Source organism: Actinia tenebrosa, unplaced genomic scaffold (assembly GCF_029948245.1).
Source record: "Actinia tenebrosa isolate PJP-AT-01 unplaced genomic scaffold, QUT_ActTen_1.0 PGA_scaffold5__44_contigs__length_20552954, whole genome shotgun sequence".
Taxonomy (NCBI): Eukaryota; Metazoa; Cnidaria; class Anthozoa; order Actiniaria; family Actiniidae; genus Actinia; species Actinia tenebrosa.
Window position 1 is genome coordinate 13,372,457 of NW_028292582.1, and position 24,109 is coordinate 13,396,565.

The 24,109-nt window shown below is 34.8% G+C and overlaps 1 protein-coding gene and 1 long non-coding RNA gene across 2 annotated transcripts; both read left to right on the forward strand.

The window, feature by feature from the left end:
• Positions 1-19,909: 19,909 nt before the first annotated feature.
• Positions 19,910-20,880, forward strand: LOC148906621 (uncharacterized). Its single transcript, XR_016121350.1, has 5 exons — positions 19,910-19,923; positions 20,056-20,127; positions 20,207-20,278; positions 20,644-20,709; positions 20,808-20,880. It is a non-coding gene; the product is annotated as an uncharacterized LOC148906621 (long non-coding RNA).
• A 94-nt stretch (positions 20,881-20,974) lies between these two features.
• On the forward strand, positions 20,975-23,728 carry LOC116303084 (uncharacterized). The gene is made up of 6 exons (XM_089037309.1): positions 20,975-21,032; positions 21,414-21,485; positions 21,621-21,695; positions 22,132-22,311; positions 23,017-23,157; positions 23,282-23,728. The coding sequence occupies exons 4-6, from the start codon at positions 22,140-22,142 to the stop codon at positions 23,407-23,409; spliced, it is 441 nt and encodes a 146-aa protein (XP_088893435.1). The 5' UTR covers positions 20,975-21,032; positions 21,414-21,485; positions 21,621-21,695; positions 22,132-22,139; the 3' UTR covers positions 23,410-23,728.
• Positions 23,729-24,109: the final 381 nt, after the last annotated feature.

Sequence of the window (24,109 nt, forward strand, 5' to 3'; positions counted from 1 at the left end):
TCTGAAATAACACATATCCTTCTGAAATAACATTGATTGAATATTGAGACTCGACGTCAAGCAGAGAATAGTTATTGATAGGCTACATCACGTGATGGCAGCCATGACAGGAGGCAAGAACAATTGAATCTGGTCTTATCTGATTTACATAAGAAAGAATTCAGTTTCCCAGGGAAAAAAGACTGTATTGTTGTGGCTCCTGCCATCACGTGATGGTGCGAAGCCTCTATTACAAGAATATGTTTTGGAAGGTGACTTTCAAGCACACAAGAAAAACTCTCACTAGCAAAGTTCTTTTTTTAGAATATGCAGGTTAACTGTTAAAGTAATTTCATGTATTTTGTAACCATGAGGGACAGCGCCTTTGAATTTAATTACTGGGTTGCCTAAATGCTATAAATTAATGATTTACAGACCTGAATGAAGACAAGTTGAATAACTATTCTAAAAGTAATTCACAAATTTACCCGTGTAAATAAATAGTTTTAAGCTTGTGCGTGTAATGTCGAACTGTGACAAGGTCAAGATGAGGAGTAACGTAACAGCGCATAACGCAATGCTTTTAGCTGGACCCGGGCAAGAAGTCGAGCTAGACATTACTTTACGAGTTAATTAAAGTCGTTATATACATTTTGCTAAATACGATATATTTTGTTAAGCCCTTGCATAGTTGTACAACTTCGAGCCTTTGCACACGACAGGCAACCCAGTTTACGCTCTGAAGAAATTCCGAAATTGAAGAAAGCATACAAGTTCGCAAAGACATTTTCATAAATTAACTTAGTTCTGACCCTCTTCTACCTCGTACGTAAAAGTTTCGTTCTCCACTTTCTTATTAAACTGTTTTTTCTATGTAACGTGCTCTTAAAGAAATTGGGCACTGAAATAATTTAATCAAGTGCATGTATACTTTTCAGTTTTCGCAATTCGACGCAGAGTAGTCTAGAAGATCAACTTAACTGCGGGTAGTCAACAGATGTACTTTCAATTTAAAGAGTGAAAAAATAAATAAATAGATAAAAGAAAAAAAACAAAAAACAACTTGTGTTCACGGTTCGAGTGTCTTCACCGCAAGCAAATATACAGTACGACGATCCATACACCGAATCGAAACCATTGGGCGACCAACTTGAATTACTGTTGTTCTGAATTGACTAGCCTCGTTTTCACATGGAAGCATAAAAGGGTTTTCACATGTGTGAAAATCTAGTCAGTCCTGCACAACATTACTTATTCAAATTGGCAGCCATATTTCAATTCGGTGTATAAAAGCCTTTTTGGCCTTTTACTGAAAAGTTCTAAATTTAACGACATTTTGCAATTTTCTCAGTATCTATTGATTACGGTGTTCTCTTCTTGTACGTCGTATATCTATACTCTATGCTTCACTTCAAAACTTACATCAGGTGTTCATTTAATATCATACACTCAACACATTGTGCATATGCCACGTACTGCGCTGCACCAATTGACTTTTCTAAAGTATTGAAAACATTCAATTAAACTTGATTGCTAGTTTTAGAGGATTGAGTATCCTTTGTTCGTTATTCCTCCATCCGCATAACCAAGCATGCCAAATTCCAGTCAGTTCGATCTGTGGGTAAGCCGTGCCATAACCTAGATCAATCCAGTTGTTATTTCAGGTTTTGATCAAAATGAGTGGCAATAAAAAGGTCCTTGAGTCATAACAGCTGTTCATGGGAGGAGTTATAATAATGGAAAATTTTGTATGTCATATTTTTACTTCAAAAAGTCATGATAATTAGTAAGTATTATACAACTGAAATATTAGACTTGCCTAAAGTCGAACTCTCTTGTCTCCCGAGGAGCTTTTTTTCCTATTCAACCGAAGCAAGAATTTAGTTGAAAGTCTACTGAAATATGAAAGGTGATGGTTTTAGTAACTATAGTTAATGTGTCAATGTGTAGAATGATACGAGATGAAAATTAGTTTGCCATGGAACCCGTCTTTGAGACCATACATTATCTTCACTCTGTCTACTTCTTGGTTAGGAGCACTCGATCTTATTAGCTTTTTTGTTTTATATTTTATTTCGTTATTTATTCAAAAAACGATTTAAAGATTCAAAGGCCACGATTCTGGAAATCGCATGCATTGCCTTCCAAGGTCATTTAGCAGCAATATTTTTCGGATGTTGAGTTATATAAAAGAACGAAAAAGCTTTAATTTTCAATTTGGCGTTTGTGGTAAATTCTAGTCGGAGTCTTGTAATTATATTCGAAGGTCTAACTTGTTTTTGACGAAGGGTTATGAATCGGCCACTGGAGATAAAATGTGCACTTATTAACATATTATATTATATATATCGTTTTAGATTAAACTAAAAAAGCAAGCATGAATAGGATCAGAGCTCTGCTACTTCTCTTTGTAATCATATCTACGTGGAGAACATCTTCGTTTCAAGGTATAAAGAATTTTTCTAATGTTAATATTTTTTATATGCTCCACTTTCGCAAACCTATGATACTCAAATATATCTAAAATAATATATCTATGAAGATATCAGTAGTTTGATATCCAAATATAAAAGTAAAACAGTAAAAAAAGAGAATAATTAAGATAGGAGGTTGAAAAATTAAACTAAATTTCAAACATTTTCCGGATTTTGTCCGAAGTGATTTTTCATTAATGAACGGTTGAAATTAACTTAAGACTGACTCAGTGACTATAAGTATTTCACAGATATAAGCTGGTAAAGTGTGCATTTCTATTGAAGATAGTTTCATATTGGGACCGAGTTTTTTTGATTGGTTCCCCCTACCCCCCCCCCCCCCCCCCCCCCCCCCTAAAGAAAGCAAGGAATGATAGGCAATGGGAAAGTAGCGGAAAGAATAAGGTAGGGGATGCCTGAATGAAAATATATGGAATCGAAACAAAGCATTTTGTAGAATTTTTGAAAAAAAGACGGGCAAAGACTGGGGGGCTGAATATTTCATGAATGTCGACTTAGATGTTTATAGATACATTTATATCTTTTATATTTATGAATTTCTTTATATTTCGTTATATTGATTCATATTAATGAATATCCTAGTTTGTAAATATGTTTATTTACATATTAATTTGTTTATTAATTTATTAAATATTGTTTCTTGTTTTTCTTCTTCGTTACTTTTAAGCTTCCCCCAAAAATTGCGAATGCGACTATTCCTCTTTGTTTGTCAGCGTTAAATGCAATTTCCTAACATCGATTCCTGAAACTCTTCCTACTTCTGTTGAATATCTGTAAGCAGTTTTCGTTCTTTCAACATTCCCCCCCCCCCCCCCCCCCTGATTTATTACTGGGATACCTGTGGCAATCCAGTTGTAACCTTAGTTTTTTTTCAGTTTCTTCCGGAAAAAAAAAAAAAAAAAAGGAAAAGTTGCGCAATAGTATCCAGGGCCGGGTTGTTCAAAGCTGGATTAGCGCTAATCCAGGATTAACTCAATAGGTCTTATCAAGAGTTAACCCAGGATTAGCACTAATCGGGCTTTGAACAACTGGGCCCAGGGGTCTTGAGGATCTTACCCAAGAGACCTTTGAGGACTTCTGCTATAGGGTTCCCGTATATTGTCCCATCAATTAGCATGTACCAGGTGTCAATCAATATCACCATGTTGTCAAGTGATAAAGAGAGGGCGGGCTACTCATCGCTTGACCGGAATTATTGTCTGCGCATGCTTTATTTTGTTTACTTCGCCTTAATTCAAGACAGCCGAACAAGAAATATTAGATTAATCGCAAACATGAAATTCTAGGGCAGAATTTCTAAGAATTTTCGGACACGGTCAATATCTTAAGTAGCCATGGTTTGATTCAGCTATTTAAAACGTTATTAAATGTTTTGGCTCTAAAGACTACGACAAATAAAGAGATATATAGAAGTTTATTCATTCGGACTTTAGTTTTTGTTATTAACATTAATTGTAAAATGCCGATGCATTTAGACCTTGAGATTAACTTCTAGTGACTCATTAAATGATAATTTTTCTTTAAAATCTAAATTGATTTACAAGCATATGTTCATGAAATTAGAAAATTATAAAGTGTAAAGCAATTTGGGGATAGAAGACGCTTGGCTCCTGGTAGAGTGAAAATTTTTTCTTCTTCTTCAATTTACTATGAATTTTTATTCGTATTCATTATTATATCAACAGGATTATCATGTCTAGTAACTTACCACACCTTGGATCTGGTGCATTTAAAAACTTACAAGCGTTATTAATATTGTACGTAATCAATAATCATCAAAATCATTACTGATTTTATTCTTAATTATAACCATTTGAAAAATCACTGATGAATTCTGTGACCTGATTGGCTCTCCTTCAGCAGTGTGATTTATTCACAAATCGCACCATTTTGAGTTTTAAATGCCCAATGCCAATGTTTTGAAGAACCAATAAAATTACATAAAAACTAAATTGAGCAATCAGATGACGGAAAAAAGAAAAAGAAAAGCTTGAGGGAAACAACAAGGCGAAAGACAGTTTGTTTGACTAAATTTTACATGAAAATTGAAGAAATTGAGAACTTTAATTTTGAGAAGTTTTTTATGATGATGAAGTCCTTCTCAGAGCTACAGAAAACACTTAATAAGAACGACTGTACATTTTTTGTTATATAATACAAGCCTGACTACAAGCACAAGAAAAAATAAAAAATAAATAAATAACAAGCATTGAAAATCTGGCCTACGCGGTCATGCAATTTTGTGAAACACTTTTTTGATTTCAGACCAAACTGCACTCCACTTAGTTCAATTAATTACCATAATTAATTTTTGGGATCACCATTTTCATTTTCACCATTTAATGGCATATAGCTAGTACGCAAAATACACCGAACTCTATCCCAAAAGTAAAATTAAAACAATCATCGCTTTTTCCCTCATAATAACACCTAAAGAGGTCTTGATGGTAACCAGATAAAACATGTTGATGGTGAAGCGTTCGAAAAGTGTGACAATATTGCAAATCTGTAAGTTTTTTAATCATTTATCCATTTATCTCGGAAATGTTTGTCCAGGAATCTAGGTCGAATGAGTTTTTATGTCGCAAAACTAAAGCGGTATAAATTCAAAAAAACTCACAACAATAGTTTTACAATTATCTTACATTGTTTTGCCGGAGATGATTAATTTAATTGGCTATATGCTATCGTGCTTTTATATGAAGGAAAAAATGCACCATTCTCAGAATTCTCTTGGATGAGAGGCTAACAAGAAAACATTTAGTATTATTGAAAAATTTTCTTCAAGGGCAGATCCTGGTTTTTTGAGATGATTTCAATAATTTCTTTTTAGAGATTTTTCAAACAATATGATAACTGACATTCAACCCAGGACATTCATGGAGCTTAGGGCACTAGTGCGTCTGTAAGCAACTCTGATCATCTTAATGAATCTTTCTTGGTGTTACAAGATGCATTGTATTCTGGGTTAAAGTTTTTGTATTTCAGGGTATAGAGCAGGTGCACGTTACGTCATTGCCGCCATCTTGGTTGACGATAACAAAGCATTCCTCATTTATAGCTTTTCTTGTTGGATCGACCAAGATGCATATGGCGGCTATTTCATTATTATTCGTATCTCAAGGGATTTGGAGTCACATGGCTGCACACACTCTATTGTTTAGCTCCAAAGTCATTGTTTTCGGCTTTATTTTTTTTTGTCTTCATCGCTCAAATTATTAATTATCTTAGTGAAAAATTATCTTCAAGTGCAGGAGATCCTGGTTTTAGAAGATCTACATAATTTCTTTTTACTCTCTTTTACTCCGACTAAGGACTAGCTTCCGAAACGTCAGTAAGTTTTTTCAAGTTTTCACGGTGTCAAATTTACCCTTTATTTATCATTAATTTCTTTTTAGAGATTTTTCAAACAATATGATAACTGACATTCAACCCAGGACATTCATGGAGCTTAAGGCACTACAATATCTGTAAGCAACTCTGATGTCATTATTATACCTTAAGTCCAGGAAGCCAGGTTGGCTTGTATCTTCAATCACTACTGAAGAACTTATTAATACCGAGATACCTGACAGAAAATTCGAAACAGCTGCTAACAGTTACGTTTCAAAAGGCTTTTTATTCATAACTTTCCACATAACGAGAAAATCAGTGAACATTTTCATATATACATTCTTTATAACGGCCACACAGATATAGAGTCTGGGCTTCCTGGGTTTTTGCTCCGCAAAAATGTTTCAGTTTATGCTTCACTTGTTACATTGGCTATATTATCTTGCTAATATATAACGGAAAAAATGCACCCTGCTAGAAATTATCTTGGATGAGAGACTAATTAACAAGAAAACATTTAGTATTATTGAAAAATTATCTTCAAGGGCAGAAGATCCTGGTTTGATAAAATACATTTCTATTTTTCAGATTTCTAGCCGGAAATCGAATTTCGAATATTCGAAGCGACATGTTTTTTGGATTAAAATCATTAAAAGAACTGTAAGAGCTTCAAGGCTTGGAAAAAACAGAAACTCATAAATAAGGGGGTTGAAACATGTGATACTATAACCATGCTCCGGAACATTCATATATGCAAATTTATGGGTTTTGATACCATATTTCGAATTTTATGCTTGATTCAAGATGGCAGCTTCTATCACATTTCAAACTTTTCGCTGAATTTCATGTTTTTCAGAAAAAAATTTAACTAAAGCTTTCAATCAAGAAATTCGGATCTCTCTTTAATTTAGTTTTGTCCCTAATTTTTAAAGCAAGAGGATATGATATATTGGAATAAAATTCTCAAAACAAAAAAAAAAAACAAAAAAAAAAACAAAAAAAAACAACCTTTCGTCCCCCTTATGAGTTTCTGAAAGAACACAATCTCATTCTCGGAGAAAAAATAGTTCAACATATTAAGCCTAGTAATTAAATAATTTGAAAGAATAGTAAGTAGCGCAACGTTATGGTTTGTAATTCGAGATATCTTTGCTTAAGAACATAAATTAGATCTCGAATAATGACTTCCCTAAAATATTATTACTTTGTTTAACAGCTGCACGCAAAAAAATCGCATTGTACTACTCAAACAAAGAATCTCATTCTCAATAGAATAGCACGTTGTCTGAAATGGGAAAACATTACGACAAAAAGTTTTTTTAAGGAATATATGCAAAGTAATGGTGTTTTTTTTTTCGTATTCCATAGGGACTTGTCACATAACGAGTTATCTGGTTACATAGCGACTGAGAAAATAACAGATTTGCAATCATTACAAGTTTTGTAAGTAGCTAATAAACATAATCCAGCGCAAAGCATGCATGGATTGTTTGGCCGGGCATATAGACCAATATAAATGGCTTGACCTCGTATAGCACTGGATTACGAAAGACTTTCCTGTTTCGGGAAAGGTGGTCTAAGGTTGTTGAGAAATTGCATACCAATTTTTAATATTATTATATTAATTAATTAATTTTTTAAATATTTATTTTCTAATTATACAAAGAAATCTCTCGTCGAATCATTTGAAAGGGATCAAAAATGGTGCACTTTCTGGCCTAATATCGTTGAAAAAACTGTAATTATCAGTTGGTGAATTATTTGCTAATTTTAATCAGTAACCGATATTGATACTATACTAAGGGAAGTTCGACACATAGAAAAAGCACTACTTGGTTTGACTTACTTAACGTTTTACTTTAAAACCCACTGTTAAAATGTATGTCCATATGTATCCCGCGTAAGAAAATAAGAGGAAGAAAGACACGTTTCTTGTGTTAAAACTCAAGGCTGAGAATATTACTGTTTTTTTAGTTTTAGTTGTATTTGTGGTTTTAAAATCTAATGTTTTAGAATTACTTTTGGATAAATTTTATTTTTAAAGAGACTTGTCAAAGAATAAAATAGCAGAAGTTCAACCAGAACTATTCAAAAATTTGTCATCATTGCAGAACTTGTGAGTACTAATTTAACATTCTTAAAGGGAAGAAACTGAAACGAAAGCCGAAGAAATAGGTCAAAAGAAGCAAAGAAAAAAAAAAAAAAAAAAAAAAAAAACAGAGCAAAGAGAGAGAGAGAGAGAGAGAGAGAGAGAGAGAGAGAGAGAGAGAGAGAGAGAGAAACAAAGCCAGCATGGAACATAGAACGAAATAAAGAAGAAGGAAGAAGCAGGAATTAAATTGAAATGAAATGATCGAAGTGTGACTGCCATTTTATTGAACATATATAATGACCGACAAGATTGGAAATTAAGGAAGCTCTACTCAAACTGATAATCAATTTTGTTTCCTTTTTTTTATTTGTGTAATCAAAATATCATATTTTCTCAAGGTTGCTCAACGAAAATGAATTAGTTGCATTAAAAAATTTTGGATTATCAAGATTTCAACGCATACAGTTTGTGTAAGTCAATCAAACTAAACATTTTTTCACTCTAACGAATGGGAAACTTTTCTCTAAAATAATATCTTTTTTTTAAACCAGGAATCTTAGCGGCAATAGAATAAGTAAACTTGGATCGAAAGGAATCTTCAATAACACTGTTCAACCCTTATCCCTGTACGCTTTTAATGACTTGTAATGCTACTCATAAGGAACGAACATACGTGCAAACTTCTATGATGCGAGCCATGTCACTCGACGCAATTTGTTGCAAGCGCTGTTGCTAAGTAAGTAGAAAATGATCTACACTTACTGAAGTAAGATCATTTTCTACTTCAGCAACATGGCTGGCATCGAGTGACATGGCTCGCATTATCGATCAGTAACGGTCTGTAAGCGGATTGCGCGCAATGTTGCACAATGTGACCGCGCCTTTACTGGTATCGTTATTGCTATTTCTGCCTATGAGTGCAGTGTTGCATTTACTATATACAACTATAACTATGGTTATGGCTAATGTTTTGAGTGCTATTGCTATACGTTACTGGTGCTAATACTTCTTCTACTGATGCTACGCGAATTGAAATTTTATTGCTGTTGCTATATAGTTGATCAGTGCTGCTACTACTACTGTTTTGTATCGATATTGATATTTATATCTATAATATATTGCCATGGCTAATATTGATTTGAGAGCTATTTCAGTGGTATACGTTCCGCTGCTATTGCTGTTCAGTTATTATCAGTGATGCTACGGCTATCACTAGTCCTATCTTAAATTCATAACTGCTATAGCTGATGCTACTAGTATAGACCCGTTGCATGTGATCATGACTTCAAATAAACTCAATTAAAAGAATTTCAATCTCACGGAAATCTATTGGTATGTCCTCCAAATTGAGCTATATTTCGACGTGCTGCAAGTAGTCTATTGCTATTATTTCTGTCACGAGAGCGTTGAAAGTATATCAATAATAATTTTCTAACATATCCTAAAACAACGTACTTCATTTCTTTCAGGGATTTCTCAAGGAATGCTATCGAAAGTATTTCATACGATAACCTGAAAGAAGTGTCGTCTCTTTTGGTTTTGTAAGATTTAGTTACCATTGCTGAAGTAGGGGCAGATCTAGGGGAGAGTGCAGGGGAGGGGCGACCCCTTCTCCCAAGATCAGCAGATATCTATTGCATTATTGGCGTTTGAGTTTGTAAGCAACAAGTGCACCCCTCCTAAAACGAAAACCCTGGATAATGCCAACTCCCCCCCCCCCCCCCCCCCCCCCCCCGAAAAAATCCTGGATCCGCCCCATGGAATATTAACAATAGACTCATTATTTCTAATAGAAATCTTGGATATAATAAAATTACAGAACTTGAGGTTGGCATCTTCAATGCAACTAAGAACCTAGTTATTCTGTAAGTGTAACCCTTCGCTAAAACGAAAACCCTGGATGGTGCCCACTCCCCCCCCGAAAAAATTCTGGATCCGCCCCATGGAATATTAACAATAGACTCATTATTTCTAATAGAAATCTTGGATATAACAAAATTACAGAACTTCAAGTTGGCATCTTCAATGCAACTAAGAACCTAGTTAATCTGTAAGTTTAATGGCTAAAACTGAATGTACACAGGTTTGGAAATTATTAAGTCCTTCAAATGTTATTGAAGTCAGGGCACGGCTTAACTATCGCTCGAGTTGGAATTCAGCTTGTTTCGTGCGGGAGGTGGCCCTGCATGAAATATCGGATTCAAATTTGCAAATACATCAAATGTCATTAATACATTAATACGATATTAATAACATTTAATATAAAGAGAGATGTATATTTTTTACGTTTTTTGTATCGATAGGAATTTGGGAGGAAATTACATTAAAGTTATTGAGCCTTTTCATTTTCAACCACTGACGAAACTTGTATATTTGTAAGTTATCAGCAAAGACTCTAAGATTCCTTACGTTCTGCGCTTACGCCATTGTACTAGGCCATTGGTTTTCGTTTTCGTTATGATATCAATATTTCCTTACAATAAATACATTTTTTAAAATAAATAGCAAATGAATTATATCTAGCTGTTAGGTTTACAATATGCATGTCAATGTACAGTAGTTGCTTTATTTTTAAGAACACTTTCCGGAAATCGCATAAAGGTCGTCCCTAGGAATGCCTTCAGTGGACTACGAGCATTGAAAACTCTGTAAGCTGTGAACATGAATCGAAAGTAAATTGAAATAGTCAAACAATCTCTGTATGATTTACTTACAAATCTTGAGGTTGTAATAGCACAAATTACCAATTTAAGTTATACCCCTAACGGAAAATATTTTCAAGATTTGGCATTTACATAACGATTGCTAGATAACATCGCGAGACACGTGATTAATGGCTGCCATTTTGGATATCAAAATCTTTAGGAACGTCAGTTTCATTCCCTGTTTTTGCTCAGATCATCAATCTGCGTTCAAAACCAAATATGATTGACGATTATCACACTATAGGCAGACCACAATTTCTGGGTAGATATAGTACATACCATATATCCGTAAAAAACTTTGTAAAAAATTAAACAAATTTGCACAAATTGGTAAGTTTACGAGACCTCAGTTGACCGTAGATCTACAAAACTTTAGACTAATTTGTAAAATTTGCACAATTTTGCTAGTTACTTTTTTCACAGCATATGCACGAAATCAGGAACCGTCATTTATCAAAAGTCATTAGGTAAATTAATTTTCCTTTTTTGCAGATATTTTACTGGTAGTCGTATTCAGAGAATAACACCTGGGGCATTTAACGAATACCCATACTATTCACAACTGAAGGAAATGTAAGTATCGATTTCATTTGATTTGATTTTCTTCTTCTTTTATAATTATTATTTTTGTAATAGGTACGAGACTAAGGTCAAAAGTCAAACTCAACATGAGTCGAACCTAATGATATAAAAGAACACCGCCTCAATATCCATTGTTTTCAATTCGAACGGCTCATATGAAATTCGATGTGGGCCAGATTGCAAACAAGCCTAAGTGCTTTATCTGTTATAACCTTGCAAAACAAGTTTTTTTTGGAATACCTATGGTAGCCCAGTCTTAAAAAAACTTGTTTTACGTTCTGATTCCTGCGCGACAAAATGGAAAAGTTGCGCAATTATACACCGTTCTCATAATGGCTGACAAGGTGCACGAATACGAGGTCAACCAGTCATTAGTTTACAATAGAAGAAATAAAAACACATGAAATGCGTTCATAGAAGGAAAGTAAGGAAAAGTATAGAAATTGACTTTTTGTTTTGACCTGAATTCGCGCTATCCACCTTTATTTTGTATGAGCAGCCTTGCTCAGCCTTGCAAGATGACTGGATGGCCTCGTTTTTCTGCGCTTGTCAGCCATTATGAGAATGGTGTATACTACCGAGGAATCTTCAGGACCTTACCCAAGAGACATTTGCGGGCTTGTGCTATAGGATTCCCGTGTAATGTCCGCTTTATTAACATGTACCAGCTGTCAATCTGTATCACCATGTTTCCAAGTGATTTAGCAGGGGGCAGAGCAAAATGATCACGTACCCGAACTTAATGTCAAAGCGTGCTCTATTTTGTCGAACTTCAGATAGATCTCGTATTTAATATTCAACTTTTAGGTAACTTGTAAATGAGAACTCTTTTAATAGAAAATGTTCATTTATTTTCAAAATATCGATTAACAAAGTCAATTATAAAAAGTCAAGTCTTGGGCAAAGATTTGCTTGTCTTATTTAGTAACATTTCTGGCCGAAGTAAAAAGCAAAACGCAAGTCGATCTCTTTAGAACGGTACGTGCCCACAGACCCTTTACGAAAGGTATGCTAAATTCTTTTCTGATCTTATGTCATAAACTTCATATCGAAAATGGTTTTCACTGTACATTAGTAGCACTAGCGCTGTCTTTCGAAACTTAACATCTCTTGTTCCGCTTCGCCTTTAGATTCTTAGAGACCAGTAACTGTCCTAACCAGGTATTCCAGTCTACATGACCCCAGAGTCTCGATATCGTTAAAAGGCAAAAGCTGATCTTCTTTTAAATGTATAAAATTTGCAAGATATTATTTAAAAGGTAATAAAATAATCATTTGCTGACATTTGTCCTTAGCAAACTCGAAGACAACAATATAACTGTTCTAGAAGAGAAAACGTTCGACAAATGTAAAATCGCCATCGTCTTGTAAGTAAAGTCGTGAAATCTTTCATGCATCGGAGTTGAAAATCAAGTCAAGATACAATTTTAACTCGTGGATACTCGAAGCGTAGAAAGGAGTTACTGTGATGGGTCTAAAATTAAATAATATTATAAATAGCAATATAGTGCGCTAACTTACATTTCATCACCCAAAAAACTACCCGAATCCTCCATTTTTTTTTCACATTCTCGCACAGCTTGAATCCTGTAGAATGCCAGCCACAATGGCCGATTTGATCACGTGAACTCTTAGTGCAAGTCGCCTATTCAGAGGAGGATATCCACGAGTTAGCCATGCGTCAGTTTGATTAGTTATTCGCCATTTGAAACAAAAAATACCGATGTATTATATAGCCTTGCTATAAGTTTTGCTTGATTTATTTTTGAATTAGGTATCTCTCTAGAAGTCAAATTACTGCCATCGAACCAGGAGCATTCTCTGGAATGTTATTTCTAAAAACCCTGTAATAAGACAACAGCTTATTATTATACTTTTTGTTATTAAATGATAAATTTATATTTGATTCCATTCATCAATTTTATAGATAATTCCACAATAACTGATTCTTGCTATTCAATTTAGAGAGTATTATGTAGAAATAATCATGAAGACGAAAAATTTAACCGAAAAAGAAACACGCCACGTTTGATGACGTCAAGAACTGGCGAGGCGCTGGCAAAAATATGAAATGTTGAAATCATTTAAAATATTTTTTTCATATTATTTGGTTATCATATATCTTATTTAAAGGCAATATCAATATTTGCTTTACTTACATTCCTTTTTTTACTTATTTTGAAAGGCATCTCGAAAGGAACAAACTCGAAGTTCTTGTCAGAGGAGCCTTTATAGGATTATACTCCCTGATAACCTTGTAAGTTTTTTTGTCCCCAGAAAGGAGTAGTTTTTAACTATTTATTATAATCTTATTTTGGTTTATTTTGTTAATAATAGAGCAAATGCAAATGACTGTGAAAAGCTCAGTGCCTTAAGCGTACCGTGCCGTGGCGAGTTTGCCTAATGGTCGTGGGTCGTGGGTACGAAGTCGTGGGTCGTGGGTATGAAGTCGTGGGTCGTGGGTATGAAGTCGTGGGTCGTGGGTATGAAGTCGTGGGTTCCAATTTTTTTTCCAAATTTATCATTTCTTCACTATACTTCCAAATCGAGATGTGTGGATTTGTTCCTATAAATTCGGTGCAATTGTGGGTTGTGCAAGGTAGTCTGTGTCTATTTGGCCTTTAAATATGGGCAGAAACTAAAGCACGACTTTTAGGGTGCTTTTCAATGCCTTGGTATTACAAAGGACTATTTGACTTTAAATAGAGAATGCGCAGGATTGAAATCAGCGTATACTTCAAGTATTTAGTTCACTAATATGTTGTTCAACGTCACGCAATTCGGACACAAGGTCTTTAATCAAAAAGGTGTTGACAACTCTCAATTTGTTCAAGTAAACACTTGACGCTGTTTTGGACTGCTGCTTGTCAAGAGCTTTTGCCACTTTAACCAAAACAAAAGACCGACCGAAGACGTCCAAACAGATCTGTTTAGAAGTATACCCGTCTATGAATGGCCTATCGTCTATTAGAATATAGTCATACTCGACCAACTTTAGAGCTCTATACAACATAAAGAAACGAATTAGTATTCCCTGTTTGTCATTGGTAGTTGTTAAAAGCAAATATTTTGAGTTTTGGCTTGATAATAGAAAACGAAAGGAGCATCTTATCAGATATTTCCATAAACTTTACACCAACAATCGGAAGCAAAAATAGACTGTGAAAAGCGATCGAATTAGAAGTGTGTTGAGAATGATTCGAAATTCATAACATTTTTTGTAGTGTCCACACACCGTGAGCCATGCAGAATAAAATATTTCAATCTATGGCATAGCTAGGCTCTTTCCAGTCGCACCCAATACGAAAAGATACTAGATCTCTCGTATACATTAGGACATAAAATTAAAATTTGGTTCCAATAAAACTGAATAAAAGGTTTGAGACTGGTGATGAAGATGAAGATAGAGACACGTGTTGGTGGACATGATTTTTTAAAGAGCTGACTCTATTCGAATTTCTACTTTCCTTATAATTTAGGTATGGACCCGCAAAATCAAGAATAAAACATCGTTTTGATTATACTTACATCAAATCGGTTCTTTTCTAAGAAACTGAATATAACTTCTTTGCCCAACTGATACGCTGCCGCTGCATAAAAGCAGTCCTCATCAACCTTGGAGTCGTAGGTAACGTTAAACCCCGCACTTTCAAGTCGTTTACTCAGGATTTCCATATTAACACAAAGAGAACTACTAAGAAATAGTGAAACAAGCTTTCTCGCAACGAAACACATAGAACGAGGAGAAACGTAATGCCGAACTAAACGCGAATTTGCTGTCCATCGACTTCACACGTTTGCAGCGGCTTGTCGCTCCAGTTTCTAGGTAACATCCGGATAAGTAACATCTCGTTTAAGCGAACAAGTTAGACGACTAGTGGTTTTTGTTTGTTTGTTTTTTTTTTTTCTTCGCTAAATTTATGTTTAAACAGCAAGGCCAATATACTTAAATGAAATGTAAGAAAGTGCTAAAAGGTTTTCCAGGCCACCAATTTTGGTGAATTTTTGTAACACTGTCACGCAAATTAGACACAGACTACCTTGCACAACCCACAATTACACCGAATTTATAGGAACAAAGCCACACGATCTTGTTTTGGAAGTATAGTGATAAATTTAAATTTATAAATGATAAATTTGGAAAAAAATTGGAACCCACGACTTCGTACCCACGACCCACGACTTCATACCCACGACCCACGACTTCATACCCACGACCCACAACTTCGTACCCACGACCCACGACCCACGACCCACGACCCACGACCCATGACCATTAGGCAGACTCTGCCGTGACCGTGAAGTTTTCTAGAATTTTAATTGGCTTTTTATTCCTCGCGCAATTTGCCGGATTGGTCTGACAGTGCCTTGACCTTGCATTGACCATAGGATGGAAAGTAAATTCTCGTGCAATGTTATTGGGCTGGCGTATGCCTTGCCGTGTCACGACCGTGTTCGTGCCGTGAGCTTGGCAGTCATACACGAAAACTGCTCTAATCCTGAACACGTATGCATGTAATGGCGTCCGTGTACACACCACATGATTCTTGGTTAGTTTCAAAGCACAACTATTTTCCTTCATATACGCTTTAAACTTATTCCAATAGCAATTCCATACTTGGTTCTGTCCGTAGCAACAACAGCTGTGGTCTTCTCTTTCAGCGATATGATAAACAATTGAAATATCAACATGAGTATGATGACTTAAATTCCAGTATGTGTTGCATTTTGCAGTGTGCTTACGACAAGTGCTCTGAAGTGAAATAACCTAAAAGTGTACAAAACCATATATTTCAGTTATAGGGATGATTTGCAAACGAAAAAAACCAGCAGTACATTCCACAACAGCATTTTTGTATAACGAATTACGTCATCTCATTTCAGCATTTTGATATTTCAAATGTCTATATCACTGAAAAGAAAATTCCACATACAAAAATACTGCAACCCTACTACTACACTGTTCACATATAAGTGATTTCGAAAAAAAGGCCCTTAATATACACTTTAACTTTTCACATTTCAATGATTCCATCTGTAGAGTTTTAATTACTTATGACTTTTTTCCCCAGACACCTCGAAGGAAATAAAATAAAACTTGTTCGTTCTGGAGTACTTTACGGCTTATATTATGTGACCGAACTGTATGTTTCTTCGTAAATAGGCAAACATCCATCTTTTTCATTTATTTATTTATAGCAGTGAGTCACAGGCAGCGAGTAACGATTGTTGATTTTTCCGAATTCCAGACATTTTGAAGAAAATCCAATCATTAATATTGAACAAGGAGTATTCAATACGACCAGCTATTTAAAAAAAGTGTAAGAAAGAAAATTTAACAGATTTTCGATGGTTTTGCGCGGTATGTCCTCTTATTTACCACGATATGACGTCAACAGTTGGTGAAAAATGATACGTACTCACGAGACGTACGCCAGTGGGTGCATTACTAATGCTGCGTTTAGATGGTACCTGACCAATTTTTTAACCGGTCTCTTTAATTGTATAACAAATATGTTCTATTTACACGGAACCGGATCCAAATTTGCACGGCTAGGCGTACGGATTTGTGTTCGGACAGCTTAGTCCGTGTGAGCGGGACCCCTAAGCGTACGACTTTTTGACCAGTTAATAATTTTTCAGGTACCATAATTTTGACCAATTGTTGAAGTAACATCGTGGTAAATGAGAGGAAATACCACAAAAAAACATCGGAAATTCGGAAAGCAAGCCATTAACAAATCAATTCTGCTGCCTATCAAACATGCAAAGTCCGAGATTTTTGCGACAGCTCAGCAGGAAGCAAATCATGTGCAAGTTAACTGTTCAGGAACAGACTATTATTTGCAGCAAAAACGCGCATGAACAGACCATCATTTGAAGTTGACTATTGGCAGTTACTATCTCGGCCAATGAAAACGACAATAATACGCATGTTATTTTTCGTAACTTATTCAAGGTTTTTCCAAGAAAACAACCTAACAAACTTGTCAACAATTGAGATGTTCAAAGGTGCAAGCGAGATACAATATCTGTAAGGACGGCAACATCTTAATGTTTTTTTTCCAAATCATTTCCGGTGATATGACACCGGAAGAAGTTAAATAAGATAATTTGTATCCGGCAATCGATGAAGGAGTCTAAAACGAAATACGTCCGCAGTAATTTCTTTATCATCCATTAAAACCAAATTCATTTAAATTCAGTATAGTAGTAATAAATTATGCGTTCGGTGTGTATATAATGAAGTAGAGAGAATAAGAGAAAAATATCAAATGCCCTTGGCAGGATTCGAACCCACGTCTTCGGTATTCTAGTCCGATGTGTTAACCACTACACTACAAGGACCAACCACGCTGGTAACGCAGCCAGAATATGAAATGTAGGGTATTCGTGAGGATCCCATTTAAATTCATATAAATGGATAAATACACTGCATCCTCCTCTAGTTTTTGATTGTACACTTAGTGTGTATAGACCCCATATGATTGATTTCCTAGAGAAATTGTTCTGGGGGACACAATATTGGACCGCCTTCTCTTATCAAAAAAAAAAAAAAAAATCCACTTTCCTCTCAGTCCAAAGGCCCGAGAGTGTGATTGCACTATGCTGTCAGACATCATACTTTTGCTCATGCATTTGTCTTGATCAGCGTAAAGAGTGACATATTTGCTCGTGAAATAAAATCCTACTTGATCTCTAATCTAGCTAGAAGCCAATCTCGACTAACATGTACATTAGCTTTATTTATTTTGCTTCAGATATCTTAAAAAATCTAACATTGAAGTAGTTACCCCAGGAGTGTTTAAAGGAGTGAAGATTTATAATTCATTGTAAGTCAACACGATAAGTCTTTTAAAACAACTGCAAAACTGGCTGAACGGGCAGACGGACAAAGTAACAAACAGACAAATAAATTGATGAACAAATGAACTAACAAACAAACGAATAAAAATAAAGAAATAAAAGAAAGAAAGAAAGAAAGAAAGAAAGGCAGGCCGGCCGGAAGGAAGGAAGGAAGGAAGGAAGGAAGGAAGGAAGGAAGGACGGACGGACGGAATTAAAGCATTTTAATTGGGCCTCTATTCATCTCCCAGGGATCTCTCATACAATCAAATCGCTGTAATAGATAATGGAACATTTAGTGGAGCATACGGCATCAAATTTATGTAAGTGTAATTATATTATTTGCATATATTAATTTTGGTTACTTCTTTTTTTAATGACAATTATTTTTAACATTTTTTCAAATAACAATATTTTATAGAGACTTAAAATTCAATAGAATAGCTACATTACAGCAAGGTGCTTTTATTGGGATCTTGCCGCTGATGTACAGATTTGGAAGCATAAAAATGGCCTTTAAGAGTCTGTAAGTCTTACCACAGAGAGTCCACTACAGAAAAAAAATGAAAAATGTGAAATTGGGGAAAAGAGAAGGAAGTGGGAAAAAAAAAACACCCTACCCCCTCTCCCCAAGAAATTAAGATTAAATTAATTCCTCTCTTTCTCTTTTTACTATGAAAGCGATCTCTCAAGCAATAATTTGATGCACATTTCTCAGGGAATGTTTGATGGACTTGTTTATCTAAGAACAATGTAAGCAACTTTATACAGTTATACGTTTTTCTTTACTTAACGATATTTACTCTAAACACTAGCTCCAAAAGCGAAATATTCATCAAAGGGCGCTTAAATTGAAAAACAACAATAAATGGCGTGATAACAAGAAATTTCATAAATAACAAAAAATGAAGGCTTAATAATTCTACAATATTTATTGAACGAAAAAAAGAAAAAAATGGACATATATGTTATTATTATTGAATGAATTTGCATGGTGCGCCTTCTTGTGAACCTTGTTATTTTTGGTCTCCAGAATTCTTTCAAAAAATAAAATCGAAGAAATATCACCGGGAAGTTTTAAAGATCTTAAACCAATTTCCAGTATGTAAGTAGTAAAGCAACTTGTCATTACTTAATAACTTTTTGATTTTGATGATTTATATATATATATTTTTATTCGGTGGTCGATCGATTGTGAGATTTTAAAACATTTTGTTCAGTTTACATATTCTTTACATTACAGTGGACATTTTCAAATTATTTACTCTTAAGCGAGGCTATACTAAATCTGTGCAGATAAGTCTTTAGTCTTAAAACACATGGACTATCAATATAATTTAATTTAATATCTTATCTTAATATAGAGATCTTTCAAGCAACAGGATCCCAGTTATTGTACCAGTTGTTTTCAAACCTTTGACAAATCTAAGAACTCTGTAAGTAAAATACCTCTAAATTTGCTAATAATAATAATAATAATTAATAAGAACACAATTGTGAAAAAATAGTTTTATGTTTAATTAAGAATTTATAACACTAAAAAAATATATATATAATATATATATAAGTTAACTATAAAATGTACAAATGATCTGTATAAATTTGCTTAATAAAACGAGTTGATATAATGCCACTACTATTTCATGAAAATTGACTTTAAATATCAGAAATCTTGCCAGAAACAGGATTACAATTATCACAGCTGAGTCTTTCAAATTCTTAACATATCTCACAGGACTGTAAGTGAAAGACTTCTATTTTCATTGCTAAACCAGAATAATCAGGAATGAATGGAAATTGACCACCTATTTATACATCAATCTATATCTTGATTCATCTAGCGTTCCATCAATTTACATGTTCCATCCCCCCCAGGTATGTCCATTCCCCCGTATGTCTATCTGCCCGCGTTTACATGCAGTCATCTTTTCAATGACATTATCAAACCAATATATACTCACAGACACAAATTTTCTTCTTTCGTAAACAATGATACCACACATTCTCAATTGATGTAACACAGAAATTTAGAGGGAAACAAGTTAAAGCACCTCGATGTGAGGAGCTTTCAAAAACTGAAAGACCTTAATACTCTGTAAGTGATAAAAAATAAACGCAAAATTAATAAATGCATGCCGTGCAGGGCATAGTTTTAAAACTTGCCTTTTTTCTAGAGAACTACATAATAACGAACTAAAGAAATTGCCGAAGGAATTGCTCTCTACAAACACCATACTCTCAAAACTGTGAGTAATTCAAGCAGCCAGCTGACGTCACGAGGTGTCATGAGGCCTGCGCAAATTTACCAGCGAAAAAAAACGAAATATGCCCGCCATTGCAATAAAATTACAAAACTCATTAACTATTGTGTCATTGTTATCAATCACTGAATTCTAACCTTTCTTTCATTTGGTGCCATGGAAATTCGTAATTTCAAGTGAGAACTCAGTTTTGTACATTTTTTCTGGTTGGGAAATTTTTTTAAGTAATCAAAAGCTTTATGATTTTTTAAAATACTGATTACAAAAATAATAAATATAAATTGTCATATAGTTAAATATATATTTAAAATTCCTAGCTTTTCCTAAACTACTTATTTCATGTTCTGAAGGAATCTACAAAATAACCAATTGACCACTTTGCCTAGCTTTGAGAATAATGAACAGTTAAGCGATCTGTAAGTACTAAACATTTTATTAAATTATTACTAATAAACTAAATGCTATTAGTTATTTACTGTCTACAGCGATATTAATTTTTTAAATTTCTCTCCAGGCTTTTAGCCAATAACAATTTGGAAATGGTCCCATATATGAACTTAAGCAAGATATATATTGACTATATGTAAGATACACAAACCTTCTTTCGTGGCTTTTGTTCATTTATTCTCATAGGAAAATACAATTACTAGTGCCTTTTTTTCCATAGTTATATAGATAACAACAGAGTTTGGGAAGTCAGAAACCATTCTTTCAAAGCTACACCTAACGTTTTTTCCCTGTAAGTTTGACAATAGAGCATTTTCACATGACGTCACAACCGCAATATTGGTGTACCTTCGACAATAACTTTGTCATTAGCTTCTTTTGTTAGGTACACGAGTATTGCTGTCAACTCTGTTGTCACCATTTAACTCTCCACGACAGTGACTGAGTTAAAACGCTCTAAAATGGACAATGTTAAGCATGCGCAGTAAAAAAGGGCTCTGGATACAAGATTGAATCGAAGAGAGAGAGAGAGAGTGAGAAAAAAAAAGTAAACTTGGCTAGCATGGAGGATAGGTTAACAAAGGGAAGACAAACAGAAATAAAGACCATAACCCAAAATGATCTAGACTTGAATAGGTCTGTAATAATGGAAAACGTCTTTGGTTTTGTACAGAATGATGTCAAACAATCCCGTCAAAATTATCGAAGACGAGGCGTTTCATGGTGTTCCAACTCTCAAAATAGTGTAAGGATTTTTAAATTAAAATGGTCGCTCGACCTGTTAGTTTTTTATTAACCTCTATTCTAATTACTAATACTGCATTTCAAACTCATGTGAAAATTAAAAAAGCAAAATAATATTCGAGCTTTACATTCACAGCACGTTGCTGGATACCAAGCTGATTGTTCCGCTTAAAATTTGGCCCATACAGCAGAGCAGAATTACCTTCCTTGTGTAAGTAATAATCTGAAACAAGCTAGTGCTTAATTTCTTTTCACTTATTTGATCATCTCCTGACAATCCCACACCACTCAAATTTAGTCTTTACTTAAGATTTTCAGTTGAAAGATTCAAAAGAATTCCTTTGTTGTACGAATATACGAAAATTGGGTTGGAGGCCCAATTTTCTACTTTCAAAATGCTATGCGAATTTATTTACTTAAGCTTTATACAACGAATAGAAATATGGCGACTTATTTGAATACCTGTTGTTGCTCTGGACTGACTAGCCTCTTTTGCATGTGAAAACACTAGAACACAATTGCAAATGACTAGAACTATTCCACAATCATTTATCAATTATGTACTAATTTCAGTTGTTATCTATTGTTTATCATGTTGTGCAATGTCTACTAAAATGATTCGAACATTCTGATGGTTCTTTTCTCAGATCTGGAAATGCAGATGCAGACATCAGTTTACAGCTCGAAAGCGGCAGTTCTTTTTTGTCTTTTTTTGACAATACCGGTTTTATATGTACCGTTAGTAGAATGGTTTTGCGTTTGTAAAGCATGTACCAGGGGAACTTTTAAGTCTCCGTTCGGAAAGAAATGTGACGTGTGCCCTGCAGGTAAGAGCTCATGCTCCCAATTCTTACATCATTTGTTTTCGTGCGCTCATTCGACCGTCTGCCCGCTCGTCGCCAGCTTTTGTCTCATTTCTTGTATTCAACTCATTTCTTTTCTCACTTTCCAAATTCGTTTACTTGTTCATTTGTTTGTTATACTTTGACCAAACAAAAACAGAATATTAAAATAAGGGGATTTATCTTGAAATTGATAAAGAACAAAATAACTTAACGCTAGGCTAGTTTCAAATAAAGTTAACCTATAAGGCTTAGATCAAACGTGGAGCTTGACATCAGCCGAACTTAATTGTTCGAAATAAGTGGGGAAGAACAACTGTAGATCGACTTGGGGTCAAACGTCGAACCTCACAAGAGCCCTATCTTAACGCATAAATCATGTTAAATCAAGTTTTGCTCTCATTTTAATTATTCTATCACCACGCATGCGCCGTTAACAACTTTTTTTCAACATGGCTGCTGCAGTTGATTTGATTATGGACTGGCATTATGATGGTGTAACCGCTGACTGCATAAACATTAAACATGATTTGGTTGGTTTTATTTATTTTAAGATAGACATAATTAAGTTCGACGTTTGACTCACTCAGTCGAACTTAATTATATGGGTCGATCCCAAATACAGTTAGGTTCGGCTCATGTAAAGTTCAACATTTGACCTTACCTTAACATGCATTCAATATTCTTAAGGTGGCTTCTATCAAGACCAAACAGCTTACATAGGACCGTTTTACCTCGGTTATGGATGCAAAAAATGTCCTAATGGATCGTATGTTAAACCGGAACTCGCGCCTGGTAAATCCCAGACAGACTGCCAGTCATGTCCAAGAGGTAATAAGCATTATCTATACGATAAGCGAAGTGTTGAATTCATTCTCTGTTGCTCGGGGTGATACATCCTTAAAACATGCATAAAAGGATGATTTTTTATTATTTTTACTTTATTAAATGACAGGAACAGATTCCAAACACTTTGCCAAATTTCGTGCATGTCGATGCATTGATGGCTACTATCGTTTGGACCGATTTGGACCATGTACAATCTGCAGAAATGGCTATTTGTGTTTCAAACGAAAGCGTTGATCTAGCTTCTGGATTTTACTGGGTCTGGAAAAGCCAGCAACTTAGGCAGGACTACGAAAGATTCACGAAAGATTTAAGCATACACAGATGCAAGCTATAAGCAACGAAAGTTCATATACTCAATTCCTGACGTAAATGCTTGTCCCTTTGAAGGATCGTGTCTAGGTGGATATCTCTCAAAATGCGGGTGACGGTTATACGGGACCTCTGTGTGCAGTATGTGATACAGGATACTATAACATGATTGCCAAAATGTCAGACGTGCCCTTCTCTTCCTTGGATCATCGCACAGATGGTCTTCTTAGTTGTTGTGCTTGTCTTCTTCATCTATTTATCTTATGGGAAAAAAAGAAGCAAGCAGTTCAGTCAAGTCGTACACTCACCGACATTTCCTTGCAAGACTTAAAATCATTATTGGGTTTACCAGATTTCTTCGTCTACTTTTGATTCGTTTTCCTACATCAAATGGCCGGGCCGATTCGACCCCTGATGAAGTGCCAAACTTCTTCAACGGAATTCCATACAGATTGCTCTGCTGAACTGCATTCGACAGTACCTTAAAGTCAGACGTTATGCAATTTCTATTCAGCATTGGTATCAGTGCAATGCTAGTGTTTATTGGAGTGCTGGTAAGATAGTTCAATAAAATGCTATGTGAAAATGAAAAGACAAAAGCAGTTTGTGAGCAGATGAAGTGCAA

Coding starts and splice junctions, on each gene's coding strand:
- LOC116303084 (XM_089037309.1), top strand. CDS start 22,140: ATGCAGATGCAGACATCAGTTTACAGCTCGAAAGCGGCAGTTCTTTTT. Junction 22,312..23,016: donor ATGTGACGTGTGCCCTGCAG/GTAAGAGCTCAT, acceptor AATATTCTTAAG/GTGGCTTCTATCAAGACCAA. Junction 23,158..23,281: donor CTGCCAGTCATGTCCAAGAG/GTAATAAGCATT, acceptor ATTAAATGACAG/GAACAGATTCCAAACACTTT.